Source organism: Eublepharis macularius, chromosome 8 (assembly GCF_028583425.1).
Source record: "Eublepharis macularius isolate TG4126 chromosome 8, MPM_Emac_v1.0, whole genome shotgun sequence".
NCBI classification, from domain to species: domain Eukaryota; kingdom Metazoa; phylum Chordata; class Lepidosauria; order Squamata; family Eublepharidae; genus Eublepharis; species Eublepharis macularius.
This window is the reverse complement of record NC_072797.1, coordinates 53,674,164-53,689,239: the sequence shown is the minus strand read 5'-3', so window position 1 is coordinate 53,689,239 and position 15,076 is coordinate 53,674,164. Positions and strand designations below refer to the sequence as shown.

At 39.8% G+C, this 15,076-nt stretch overlaps 1 protein-coding gene across 7 annotated transcripts in view; it reads left to right on the top strand.

The window, feature by feature from the left end:
* The window catches only part of FAM172A (family with sequence similarity 172 member A), a 553,070-nt gene that overhangs the window by 503,449 nt on the left and 34,545 nt on the right, over positions 1-15,076 (top strand). The window contains exon 11 of one of the 7 annotated variants that reach the window (XM_054986301.1): positions 9,774-9,859. The exons of the other annotated variants lie outside the window; for them this stretch is intronic. Coding sequence (XP_054842276.1) covers positions 9,774-9,799 — 26 coding nt within the window. The 3' untranslated portion in view covers positions 9,800-9,859. Of the gene's footprint in view, positions 1-9,773; positions 9,860-15,076 lie in introns of those variants that run through there. 7 annotated transcript variants of the gene reach the window in all.

Below are 15,076 nucleotides of genomic sequence, written 5' to 3'. Positions count from 1 at the left end.
TGACTACCAGTAACATTCTGTTGTATTGTTTTCTTTCTTATGGCAGGTCACCCCTTGGTATCATTCTGTTTTTGTTGATCTGTTTTCTTACTGCATCCAGTGGGTATTGTAATTCCAGGAATCTCTGTTGTAGATCATGCAGGTGAGAATCTATGTCAGAGGGATTGGCGCAGATGTGGCTGTAGCGTAAAGCTTGGCAGTAGACAATGGATTGTTGGTATGTTTGGGATGACTGGAGGCAAGTAGATTTTTGGCAATCAATAGGTTTTAGGCATATGATCAATTGATCTCAAGTACAAGAGGTGTGTTAACGGTTGAGAGGTAAGGAAGTGCTGGTCCAAGTCAGCTCTGAAAATGTTGGCATATTGCCATGTTGGGTAGGTACCTATGGCTGTGCCATTGATCTGAAGAAATAAATCATTGCCAAATCTGAAGTAGTTGTGGGTGAGGATGAACTGGCAGAGCTTGGTACCAAGGTCAGCTGTGGTGTTGTTGGAGAGGTGTATAAAGGGAAATAAGAACATAAACACAGGAAGACACATTGCTCCTACGGTACTGTGCTGGATAAGCATAGGAAGCACTGGGGTGGATCCTACCAGTTCCACAGATAAAAAGGGAAGAAGGGACCCTACTGAACACCCAAATAGTTTGCTTATTTATTGAAAGATTTTACCACTCCTTTCCTTGTGATTCAAGGTGGCTTACAATAGTAAATTAAAAACAGTTGCAGTTAAAACCAAAGCAAAATAACAACCCTTATATCCCTCCCCCTCCCCACTTTAAAAGATGCCTGGCCATTAAAACCCTCTGAAAAGCACTGGCAAACTGACATGCCTTGCAGTGACTCCTGAAGACCTCCAAAGTGGGGGCTCTCCTTACCGCTTTAGGGAGCCCAATGGAAAAGGCCCAAGCTCTAGTCAATGCCTGGTGGGTCACCCTGAGAGGTAGATTTGCCAACAGATAGCTGCCTGAAGACCATAGTTGGCACACAGACACATACTTGTCTGTCTGTCTGTCTGTCTGTCTGTCTGTCTGTCTGTCTGTCTGTCTGTCTGTCTGTCTGTCTGTCTGTCTGTCTGTCCGTCATCTGCCTTTCTCACTGAGATCCAAGGAAGATTACACAGTGCAAATGAAATACAATATAATCAACAGCTAAGACATTCACCGAGCGTAGCTCTCTGAGCTATTTCTTATGACACCACTCTATAATCTGGGTAGAAAGCCCTCCTGAATAATTCAGTTTTGCATAGTTTGCAGAAAGCGAGGAAAGAGAGCTTTCCTGATCTCCTCGGATAGGCCATTCCATGAGGTGGGGGCTACCACAGAGAAAGCATGTGTGCAGCCAGCTGTTGATTCTTCCCAGCTGCAGGGTGGTATCTGCAAAAGGCCTTTTCCAGATGAGTGGTGGAACATAGGGAGAGAGATGGTTGCACAGATATGAGAAGCCAAGGGCATGAAGGGCTCTGAATGTGATAGTCATGACCTTTAATTGAGCCCAGCAACTTATGGGCAGCCAGTGGAGTGACTGCAGAATGGGAGCGATATGCATGCTTCATTCAGCTCCTGAGAGTAAACGAGCTGCAGCGTTCTGCACCAGCTAGAGTCTCAGCGTCGACTTTGACTTTGTAGAGTGAATTATAATTACTGTGCCATGAATCCAGGTGGCTAGATCAGCCATGTCAAGGTAGGGGGTCATCTTCCAGGCTACTCTGAATTGTGAGAAGATCTTTTTTGCAGCTGAATTTACTTGCTTCTCTAGCGGCAGTATTGGGTTTAGTATAACCCCTAGGTTTGTAACTGAGGGCCAAGCTACAAGTGACGAATGACACTTGAACGGCAAGTGGATTGAGTGGAGTGCAAGTGAACAGGGAGAAATACACTTGCCGTTCAAGTGTCATTCGTCACTTGTAGCTTGGCCCTGAGTCAACCAGGATCAACTGAACCCCATCAAAGGTCAGAAGCACAATGTCCTTCAAGGTCTCTGTTTTTTCTATTCAGCATCACTTCCATCTTGTCTGGGTTCAATTTCAGTTTATTTGCTTCAATTGACAACTGCTGTCAAGCAGCAACTCAGTATCCCTTACTACATCACCAGGGGATTTGGATAACAAGATATAGAGCTGAGTATCACCTGAATGTTGATGGCATCCAATTCCATAGCTACAAATGAGTTCTCTTAAAAGCTTTACATAAAGGTTGAATAACACGGGGGATAAGATTGTGCCTTGGGAAACTCCACAAAATAATTCCCACACTGAGGAAAGCTGGTCTCCAATAGCAACCCTTTGAATCCGTCCCATAAGGAATTATTTAAACCATTCCAATGCACATCCCCTGATACTTACTTCTGCCTCCAAACAGGATGATGTAGTCTACTATATATGGAGACAGTCCTTCAAATATGTGGGTCCCAAGGACTTCCGGTTTGGGATTCATGGAGGTCTGAAGCAGCTCCATTTGCGGAGCTGACCGGACTGCCGTTTTAAGCGGCCGGCGGGGTGAAAATAGCCCGCGGCCGACTGCTCTCAGGCGGAGAGCAGGCAAAGAACGCTCAAGACCCTAGGGTGAGCTAGATCTCGGACGAGGGGGGGCTCTGCGCAACGGGTCCCCTCCCGATCCTTGAGGTCCCACCCTGCGACGGGTCGGCTACAACCTCTGCGGCAGTTTTGGGGCCAATTCGGCTGGCATAAGACCTACATACCCAAGCTTCGATTGGGAGAAGAAGTGGAGAGGAGAAGTTAAAATCGAAACAGTGATTACAACCCGAGAAAAGTGAATGAGAAGGTAAAGATCACTATCTTCCGATACGGGACAGATTGATAAAAACAGAGAGGAAAAAAAGTAGATTTTTAAACTGCAACAGATTAATGAAAAGGAGGGGAAGACTCGGCAAGAGTTGCATTTGAAAAGAGGCTAAGTTTAAAGAAGTTATTAAAGAAATTGGACTATTGTTTTGAATACCTGTGGTTATGGAGCTGTGAGAAAAAGACACCATCGCGAGATCTGCTGTGGGAAGACGGGAGATAGGAAGTGCGTAACAACAATAGAGTGGCTGGAGAGAAGCGGCCCTTGCTGGAGGGCAGGAAGAAGGGAATCGCCATTTTTGAAAGGGGAAGGGTCGCGGCTTCAGCGGAAAAGGAAGTAGGCCATTTTGGATTATAAAATCATAGAGAGACCATAGAGAAAAGACGCCCGACATTTTGGACTCTTTAAAAACTAATTTATGCAAGAAGACCGGGACATTTGAAACAAAAAAGGTACTAAATTTAACGCCACGGAGTTAAGGAAGAGAGCGGACTCGTGGGAGCGAGCTAAAGCAAGCCCCACGATGTCGAAAAAAGAGTGGCAATCGGCAATAGAAAACCTGGACAAAAAACTTTTAGAGGTGATTAAAGAATTTAAAGACATGAAATTGGAGCTGATTAAAGAGGTTAAACAGACAGTAAAATTGGAGCTGTCAGAAGTAAAATCGGAGCTGTCAGAAGTGAAGAAAGGTATGGAAACAATTCAAAACGAACTACAAGGAACGCAGCAGAGAGTTAAAACAGTAGAAGGAGCGATGGAGAACTTAGCAGACACGCAACAAACAGAGATGAGACTGATGAGGGGAAGGATGGCGGTTGCGGAAAGTAGACACATGGAGAAGCAGCTCAGATTTCGCGGTTTGCCGGAGATAGAAGGAAAGACAGCGCAAGAACAGATGACTGAGGTGTTAGCTGAATACCTGGGGAAGGAGGAGGAGGAAGTTGTGGCTATCCTTGATGTGGCATATCGCGTGAATTCGAGAATTGCAACCCAGAGGAAAGTACCAAGAGATGTGATTGTGCAATTTACAACACGAAACATGAAAGAGAAGATTGTGACTAAACAGTTTCAAGATCCATTGGAGATCGATGGCAAGACAATCATCATAATGAAGGAATTACCCAGATCAGTGTTACTAGATCGGAAAAAATATAAAGCGCTAATCCAGATGCTGAAGGACATGAAAATCAGGTACAGATGGGAGCTTCCAGAAGGTCTGTCCTTTGAATTTGGAGGTGCCAAAAAGCGCATTAGATCTGAGCGGGAAATGGAGCGATTTATAAGGGACAATGAAAAAGACTTACCAACAAGATTATGAGTATGGAGTGTAAAGTATTATCTTGGAATGTAAATGGACTAAACTCACCGAATAAGAGGAAAAATATTTTCCACTGGCTATTAAAACAAAAATGTGACATTGTTTGTTTGCAAGAGACTCATATTCGAAAGCAGGATGTAAAATATTTAAAATTGGGAAAATTGGGCAAGGATTTTGTAGCAGCCTCAACCAAGAAAAAAAGAGGAGTGGTGTTGTATGTAAAAGAGGAGCTACAGCCAAAATTCGTAATGAAAGATGTGGAAGCCAGATTTGTAGCAGTGGAATGTACTTGGAATTTAAAGAGAGTGTTGGTAGTCGGAGTTTATGCACCTAACGGTGCAAAAGAAAGCTTCTTTGAGGATTTGAGGAAGCATCTAGATGATCTTTCATATGACCAGATAATTATTGCTGGAGACTTCAATGGAGTGACAGACTTGGAATTAGACAAAAAGACAACAACGGCACAAAAGAAAAGAGGATTATTACCAAAGCTATTTTTTGAGTTGATTCAACAAGAGACTCTCGAAGATGTATGGAGGAGAGAATATCCTAAAAGCAGACAGTTTACTTTTTATTCTGCAAGGCACTCTACATTATCAAGAATTGACATGATCTGGGCCTCAAAAGACTTAGCGTTATGGACTAAGGAGGTAGAAATAATGCCGATGGTAGGCTCAGATCACAACCCAATTATGTGGAAATTAGGGAAAAGGAGAAAAAGGAAAGCATGGAGAATAAATGAGGACTTGCTACAAGAAGGAGAGAACATGGAGATATTGAGAAGAGAGACAAAGTACTTCATACAATATAACGTGAACAAAGAAGTACCAACTGACAAAGTCTGGGATGCCTACAAGGCGGTTATAAGGGGCATACTAATGGACTTAAATGGTAAAGTAAGAAAGAAGAAAGAGGAGAAAAGACAAGAGATTGAGGAAAAAATAAAAGCCAAAGAAACACAGTTAAAAAAGAGACCAGGGAAAAAGAAAATATATCAGGAAATTAAAATACTCCAAGAACAGCTAACAGCAATGAGTAATAAAGAATTGGAGTGGAACCTTAAAAGACTGAATCAGAAGGCATTCGAAGGTGCAAATAAACCTGGGAAATACCTGGCATGGCAATTGAAGAAGAGAAGGGAAAGGAAAATAATAAATAAAATTTGTGAAGACAATAAAACGTATTTGGAACAGACTGCCATTAGTAGAGCCTTTTATAAATTCTACGCTAAGTTGTACAATAAGAAAGAAGTAAATAAAGAATCAATAGCGTCATATTTGGAGAAAACGAGACTTCCAGAAATCTCGGAAGTTTGGAGAAATAAATTGAACAGTGAAGTAACGGACGAGGAAATAAGTAAGGCAATACAATCTGCAAATCTAGGAAAGGCGCCAGGGCCAGATGGACTTACGGCTAAATTTTATAAGACAATGGCCAATGAACTGGCACCACTCCTAAAAGAGGTGATTAATGGAGTTTTAAGGGATCAAAGAATTCCAGACACCTGGAGTGAAGCGAACATATCATTGATCCCAAAAGAGAGCCAAGATTTGACTAACGTGAAAAATTACAGACCTATATCGTTACTTAATAATGACTATAAAATTTTTGCGAAGATATTGGCGGAGAGATTGAAGGGGTGGCTCTCGGAGGTTATAGAGGAGGAACAAGCAGGTTTTTTGCCAGACAGACAAATAAGAGACAATTTAAGGACAGTGATTAATGCTATTGAATATTATGACAAGCGTTGTGACAAAGAGGTTGGTTTCTTCTTTGTTGACGCTGAAAAGGCGTTTGACAATTTAAACTGGGACTTTGTTTGCCACTATGGAAAAGCTACAATTGGGAGAAAGATTCATCAGAGCAATTAAGGAAATTTACAGAGACCAGACTGCAGCAATTGTGGTGAATGATGAAGCGACCAAGAAATTGACTATAAGTAAAGGAACAAGACAAGGTTGCCCGTTGTCTCCACTGTTGTTCATTTTAGTATTGGAGATCCTGATGATACAAATACGACAAGATGAAGAAATTCGAGGAATAAAAATAAAGGACTATTCATACAAGGTCAGAGCATTTGCGGATGATATAATGTTAATTGTAGAGGACCCATTGGAGAATATGCCAAAAGTGATAGATAAGATTAAGGAGTTTGGAGACTTGGCAGGTTTCTATATTAATAAAAAGAAGTCAAAGATACTATGCAAAAATATGACTAAGCAGAAACAACAATTATTAATGGAAATAACGGACTGTGAAGTAACAAGTAAGGTGAAATATCTGGGAATTGAACTGACTGCAAAGAATATAGATCTATTTAAAAACAATTATGAGAAACTATGGACTCAGATAGAGAGAGACTTGATTAAATGGAACAGGCTGAATCTGTCATGGCTGGGTAGGATTGCAGCAGTTAAGATGAATGTGTTACCAAGAGTAATGTTTTTGCTACAGACAATACCAATCATCAGAGACTCTAAACAATTTGAAAAATGGCAGAGGAAAATATCAGATTTTGTGTGGGCAGGCAAGAAGCCTCGAGTGAAAATGAAAGTTTTACAAGATGCAAAAGAAAGAGGCGGAATGCAACTGCCCAACTTGAGACTTTACCATGATGCAATCTGCCTAGTGTGGCTGAAAGAGTGGATGACGCTAAAGAACAAGAAATTACTAGCCCTAGAGGGATATAAAAAAATATTTGGATGGCATGCATACCTATGGCATGATAAAGTAAAGGTGAACTCGATGTTCCTGCACCATTATATACGGAGAAGTTTATATACAATCTGGAAGAAGTACAGAATTTACCTACAAGAAGGAACTCCTTTGTGGGTAGTTCCATATGAGGTGATAGATCCGAGAGTTGTTGATAATGAGCAACAATGTTTAACTTATAAAGAAATAACCAGAATTGAAGCATCCAAACTCAGAATGAAGACGCAGGAGGAACTATCACCTTATTATGACTGGTTCCAGTACAGACAGATCAGAGACTTATATAATTCGGACTCTGTAAAGGGAGGTATACGAATAGAGAACTCGGAACTAGAGCAGACCCTTTTTAAAGAGGACAAGAAAAGAATATCTAAGGTATACCAAGTACTGTTGAAATGGTATACTGAGGATGAGATAGTAAAAACACAAATGGTGAAATGGGCTATAAATTTTAATAAAGAAATAACAATGGAGGCATGGGAATACTTGTGGAAGACTACAATGAAGATAACGACATGTACTAGCATTAAAGAGAACATTTACAAAATGATTTATCGTTGGTACATGACACCAAAGAAGATTGCGCTAGGGAATTTGAACACTTCTAATAAATGCTGGAAATGTAGGAAGCATGAGGGTTCCCTCTATCATATGTGGTGGTCGTGTGAGGTAGCTAGGCAGTACTGGGGTGAAATAATAAGAGAAATGAGTGAAATTTTACAATTTCAAATTAATAAGAACCCAGAACTCCTGCTACTAAACCTGGGTATGGAGGGAATTCCAGCTCATCATAGGACGCTGATATTTTATATGACAGCAGCAGCTAGACTTTTGTATGCGCAAAAATGGAAAGTACAAGAAGTGCCAACTATTGAAGATTGGATCTACAAATTGCTGTACATGGCAGAAATGGACAAGATGACAAGAAAACTGAGAAATCTGGACTCAGGGCAGTTTAACACAGACTGGGAGAAGCTGAAACAATATTTGGAGAAGAAATGGGAGGTGGGAGGAGAACTGTGGCAGTTTGAGAACTACTGAAGTACAATAAAATGTAGAGGGGGGTGACTTTACCGGGGGGGAGAAGAGACAAACGTGAACTTCTAAGCAGTTAGATTAATAGATTGATATATATACAGATATATACAGACTAATAAACAGAATATCGATAGAAAATAACTAACCATAAGGGCTGATTATAAGGACTGATTAACTAATAATATTTTCTTTTTGGTAAGATTGGTATAATGTACCAAACTGAATATGTTTATTTGAAGATATATATGAGTCAAATTGATTGATTATGTGATGATAGTTATATAGAATTATTATTGAAGGGAAATAGAAATATTAAAGTAATTATATATAACTAAAAGAATGAGTAACATATAGAGCATAAGTCAAATTGTTTGATTTAAATGAATGTATGATTTATATGGTTTATGATCTATAGAAATATTTGAAATCGGAATTATGGAAATTGGGATAAATTGTTTATCCAATATGGAAATAATGACTCATAGTTTGGGTATAGAGTATTAAAAATAGTTAAGAATGTATTGCTTAGAATAATTGGGAGATTATATATTTGTTAGATAGAGGAATTTAAAAGGAGTAAGGGAAAAGGGACAAAGGGTTGGAAAACTGTTGGAAGTCAACAAAAAAGGGGGGGAAGGGAGGGGGTTAGAAATGGAAAATGGGAAAATTGATTGTAATGTATAAATAATTGATCCTAACCCAATAAAAACTTTTCTAAAAAAAAAAAATATGTGGGTCCCAAGTTGTGAAGGGCTTTAAACATCATCAGTTCTGGAAAAGGCTGGTTACCACTCTAGTTGTTTCAAAACATGCCGGATATGTTCCCAGTGGCTAGTCCCTGACAATAGGCTGCTGCATTCTAGACCAGTTGTAGTTTCAGGTTGTTTTCAAGGGCAGCCCTACATACAGCATGTTGCAGTAGTCCAACTGTGAGGTTACAAAAGCATGCTGTGGATCATGAAACCTATGTAGACTGGTTAAAGCCATGTGGAACAGAGGCTGTAGTAAGGGTAAAAATTGGACAAGACTGAGTGAAAAAGTTAGTTGGATCCATCCCATTGCCTCTGTCCAGACAAGCTAATTCAAGCATATTCATGAAATGGTATGGTAACTGCATGGCCTCACCAGTGGACACGAAAGAAAAACTAGTGCTAGAAGTTGGTTCATATTTCTGAAATTGAACCTAGTTTTCTCATACCGTTTCCTCATCCTTCTTCCACATGTATCACTTATGAGATATAAGTCACTTTAGAACATGCTACAGCACATCAAAAATAAGAAATCTTAGAATATAAATTGTTGGCTCCCTAGTCTTTAGATTATAAAAATAGTGTTAAAATGAATAGGAAGCTGAAGTACACAACAGTTTGAGCGTTTTACTAGTTAACAAACTGATACTAATTTTGTCATTCCCCTTTCCTATATATATAGAAACTGTATATGGAGAAAGATGCCCTTATCAAATGTGAAACTTCTGTTGGAAAGAAATATCATTTAAATTTATAATAGATTTTCACATTGAAAGATGATCTGTGTTTTTAGCTATATTTCCCGAGTCTATTCTATAATAACTATAACTGCTTGCCTGCCTGCCTGCCCCTCTCTCTCTCTATCTGAACAACTATATAATGTCTACTATATGAACCATAGCTTTGCAGCACTTGGGTGGGGCAGAGCACAAAGAAATCTAATGATACAAAGTTAGTGAGAGGATCAGTCATCTTGGATAGATACTAGACACTGTCATTGTGCAAGAGATGTTGGGCTGGCATGCCAGAAGGTAATTGCTATATCTAGATGTCAAGTGTAGACTAGAAGACTGCAGTGTTTTATTTTTCTGTATAATTGTTTTTTTCTAATTCTTCTAATCCATTCTCTCATTCTGTGTATCTCAAAGGGCACTGCTTTGTCCATACGAACTAATTAAAGCATCTTCATGGAAGGCACTACAAGGACACCCCAGAAACTAAAATTCAGGCTGAGAGAGCCTTGGGAAGAGCTTGCTTAAGGCTCAGAGTGATGCTGGCTAGAAAAGTACTAGTGGAAGCTCACCAACATGGGGGACTTATCCAGAATTACACACCTATCCAGAATTAGATCTGAATAGGTGTATAACAAAGCTAATGTGGTGTATTGGTTAGTGTATCAGACTACGATCTGAGTAACCCCGGTTCATTTCCCTGCTCTGCCATGGAATCTTGCTGGGTGACCTTTAGCCAGTCACACACTCTCAATCTAACCTACCTCTCAGGGTTTGTTGTGAGGACAAAATGGAAGGGAGGAGAATGATGTAAACCACTTTGGGTTCCCATTGGGGAGAAAGGCAAGGTATAAATGAAGTAAAATAAAATAAAAATAAAACAAGATAGCACTGAAGGCTGCTCTCCATGTTTTCGTTGAACAGGTATGCCTCTGTGCTTCATCTGGCCACCTTCTGGGTGAGCTGGAGCACAGGCACGTATATGGAGAGATGGTCCTTTAAATATGTGAATCCCAAGCCATAAAGGGCTTTAAAGGTCATATAACTAACACCTGAAATTGAACTCAGAAACAAACTGGCAGCTAATGAAACTGTTTTAAAATAGGTAAGATGTTTTATTGACAGCCAGCCCCCCAACAACAATCAAACAGCTGCATTTTGCACTAGCTGCCATGTCTAGGTTGTCTTCAAGGGCAGTCCACTGTAGAGAGTGTCACAGTAATCCAACCAGAAGGTTACAAAAGTATGGATTGGTGTAGCTAGGTTAGCTGCATCTAAGAAAGAAGAGTGCTGATCTCTGTGCCCTCCAGGGCAACTGATTGCCTTTTGTGGGTAACAGGATGCTGGGCTAGATGGATCACTGGGCCAATCCAGCAGGACTCTTCTGATGTTCTTTGCAAATACCAAGTCCTCTCCATCCACCACAAGTGTATCAAAACATTCCCAAGCATCAGCCTTTCTAACCAGCATTATCTCTATCCTGTCTGGATTCTTCTTCAGCTTGTTACAACTTAGCCACTTGGCTACACCCTTTTAAGACCTGGCAGTCATTCCTGGTTCAAGATGACGGACATGGCTCATCACTTCTGTGCAGTCCTCTCCTGAGATCTCACATGGTTCTGTTCTGGTCATGAGTACCTCAGGCTACATGAGAGCATGTACAGAGAAATTCTCAGTGGCTGCTGCTAGATTTAATTCCTTCCCTTTAGCTGTGGTATCTTGCAGAAGTTGTGAAACCTTGTTTTGTATGGATGGGCTTTTCGAGATCAGAGGCAAAATGGCATGTGGAAAAATTGGGCTAAGAAATATTTTTGAATTTTGAGATTTTCAAGGGTTGTGAATATCTTTTGTTTTAATGTTATTTGTGACTCATTTTATAAATGTATCATAACCAACCGTGAGCATTTTAGGATAGTGTGAGTTCAAATAAATAACTAGCCAAGAAGAATGATTTATATGATTTGTTCAAGTCATCTGAGGTATTGATAAAGACTGTTATATGTCGAGAAGCTCCTGGTTCATACTTCATTAAAATGCAGGTTAAATTCCTTAAAGATACCCATTCAAGTATCTTGTGTAATCTTTTATCTGGATTGTATCTCCATTGCAGTTTGTAAGGCACTACCTGTTTGGACTAGGATAAAGACTTATTGTTACCATCAGTCTGCTTCAAACTAAATATTCTTCTAGTCCTTTGTGGCTGCCATTTTTATCAGGCATTCAGAACAGCTTTCTTTTGCTGATCTGCCATTTTCGAACATATCACTGTTTCACTTGTATGATTTCTGGTGAGACAAGCTCAGACCTGGCTGCTTTTCTCTCAGTAACAGAGAAAAGAAATGTCTCTGGTGCCTACTCTGCAGAGAAAGTTCATTCATGTGTAAATTATCAGTTGGCCTTTATTTGCTCGGCCTGTGGAGAGTACACATGCAGATAAAAGGCTCGGTGGGTCAGGGTTTAGTACATGTCGGTTTCTCCAGTGGCCACAATGGCACTGTTAGAATTGTTGTCAAAGATTATCAGACAGCCTGGGATGTCTTAACGTTATTTACTTGCAGTTTATAGAGTTAAAATAAAATTCAGCAAGCTGCATGCTTTTAGAATGTTTGAATAAAACCCATATTGTGATTGTTTATATTATGAATAATGCCTTTCTTTTATCAGAAATGTTCAAAAGCCTATACAGATCTGTAGGATTGCAGAGTCCACTTCTAGATATTAAAATATTCATATTTGAAATATCTCTTAATTACAATCTCCCTCTGCAGCCTCTAGCAAGGAAGAGACATTTCAGTTTGCATTGCAAAGTTCTTGTTTTCTTCATATGTAGAATTGTTAGCGTTGTTACTGAATCATGCTGAGCTGCTTTAAACATTCCAGTGTTAGGTTCTGTCAGTTAAGACATTTATTATACATTTATCCATTCTGTAAATATGTTTGTCCTGGCATAAGAAATAGGCAGCAGTTGTAACCTACATAGAGGCAGCATTAAAATTGTTTGATCTGCAAGATCAGTAGCCTGTTAGTCAGTTGTCTTTCACTGAAACATAATCAAGAATCATTAAGGCCTATTAGCAGCTTTGTTGTAAGTACATTTTATAATGCAATTTTCAGAGCCCTGGTTATCCTCACTAAAGTAAAGTTGTTAAGCTACAACTGTCTCTTAGTTACACGAGATTGATCATCAATGAGATAGGCTACTAAGCTTATGAAGTGGAAATTTAACACCCATAGGATTTGATCTATCAGGTCAGCTTCAATGAAGATATTTGGGATCAACCTACTGCTTTGAATGGCTGGTATCCAAGGACACATCTGGAAATATTGTTAACACATCTGCATATATTTATAACTTAAGTATTAAAATTCCTATTTTATCTTATTAAATTAATAAATTTGTTTCATACTAGTTTTATATCTCCCTTTGCAATATTTTTCTCAACTTTGTTCCTAGTGACATTCGATTCTGGATCTATTATTGGCATTCAGGTGCATTGCTGCTTTGCTTGCTTGCTTTTAAAAGTTATTATTGGTGCTGATAGGTTGGAATTGATTTAATTCCCTTGATACCTAGTTATTTTGACATTTTAAATTCTCAACTAGTTTCTTAAGGGAGAAAATTCCATGCTCTTATTTTGTTGAGTTGGATTTCAATTATTTCTTGAACATTTCCTGTTTCACAAAATTGAAAGAGTTCAGTGCAAAACTCTCTTGGAGTTTTGATTCTTGTAATACAACTTCTTCAGAAAGGCCAGATCACAGCCACTGGAGCAAGAAGTTCTTTCTACAGATTACAGTAATTCCTGCATGTGTTTTTGGAGTCTTGCATTTGAAATACATAGTGTAGTCCAAAGTATTGAGGAAGGGAAGCACTTTGAAATCATTGATTTGAATAGTATTGTGATAGGTAGTGTTGTTCACGTGATTGCTATGATTGGTGATGTGAAGTAGCAATGGCATTTACTTGTCAAAGCAGAAGAACTTCTGCTACTTCGGCTGGTTTCTGCTTTTTGCAAAGTAGTCTGTAGTCTTACCACAACTTCATGGACGTGCCCACATGCTAACAAAGCAAAGACCAGCTCAGCGTGGGTATGAGGGAGGTCACATATGTTTGTGCAGAGTGTAGCTAACCAGTGGGCTAGAAGGCTGACACAGAAATCCTAGTGGATGTAGTTACATATAATCTGATCAGCATGGGAGCGCTTTTCATTTGATGACTTTCCAATCCGCTACTGTTAACATCTAGACTAGCTCATTATCTGAATAATCAGGATTCACTGCTGTTGAACCCAGAAGCCATGTTCAGGACGGAGTCAGTCAACAGCATTCTTTAGGACTGCTTCCTGAAGAGCACCAAAATAAAGAAATACTGTGAGACTGTGGGAAAAGTATGTTTATCTGTAAAAACATTAACTGTACTTTATTGGAAAATGTCATCGGTGTATCTTTTCCCATGAATATTTCTATTAGTGCTTGAAATAAAGAACGGGTGGTAAGTCTGCCTCTCCTTGTTAGGGCCCTATAATCATATCTAGAAACAAGTCTCCCCCAACCTCATCCCCCCATAGTTCCTGGAGGATAATGAGCATGGTATACACAGTGATAGACTGTGTGTGTGGAGGGGGGCGATGTTGTCCTTTGTTACCATTTAAAAATGCCTGCATACCAGGGAAATCGCTTGAGTTTGCAGAAACCCCTACTGTCGGTGATTGGCCCAACTGATATGCATGTGACCATCAAGTTAGTTATTAAGAATGACAAGCTGAGGGCTCACAAGGAATTGGGGGGGTGTTGGAAATCCTACCTCCCAAATTCTTATCCTCTAAACTCTTCCCCCCACCCGCATGTAGAAATCCTTGCTTTATCTGTATGCGTTTGCTGCTTTGTTATCACAATGATGGTGTCCTTTGTATCTAAATGTCTATAGGACCACAAAGAATTGCATGGGGGGGGGGACAATTTAGAAATTTCCATCACCCAAAATTTACTATGTGAAGACTATCTAAGCTCTGAGGGCTTGAGCAGACTAATTTACGTCCCATTACCCCCCCCCCCCCATTCTTCCTTAATCTGGTATTCAGCTGCCCTCACCAGTCCATTCTTTCAGGAACATGTTTAGTACTCATTGGGCCCTGAGGGGGTCTTCAGTTAATTTAAGTTAGTTAATTCAGTTAATTTATTAAGTCATGTTTTTCTGCATAGCTGCAGTCATTCATGTCAAGAGCACTCCATTGCCTGTGGGTGGCCTAGTTCTGCTGTTTTTGACATCCACACAGGGGTCAACCAGTTTGTTATTAAATATTGTAATGATGACAACGCATACGTTACTAGAATTCTACAGCAACACTACCTCCATATCAACTGACATTATCCTTGATGGTGGTGGAAAGTGCTATCAAGTCATAGCTCACTCATGGTGACCCCTGCTGGGAATTTCAAGACAAGAGACTAATGGAGGTGGTTTGCCATTGCCTTTCTCTGCAACCATAGTCTCCCTTGGAGGTCCCCCACCCAATTACTAACCAAGGCCAACCCTGCTTAGTTTCTGAGATCTGACAACATTGGGCTTGCCTGGGTTATCCAAGTCAGGGTGCCTTCAGCCTTGCATATCCATTTTTTATTATGGCCAAGATGAACAGGCTAAGAAAAAATGAAATAGCTTAACAAATTTGAATACAGATTAATTTAATTGAATTTATTGAAGGTGATTGAAATCCATA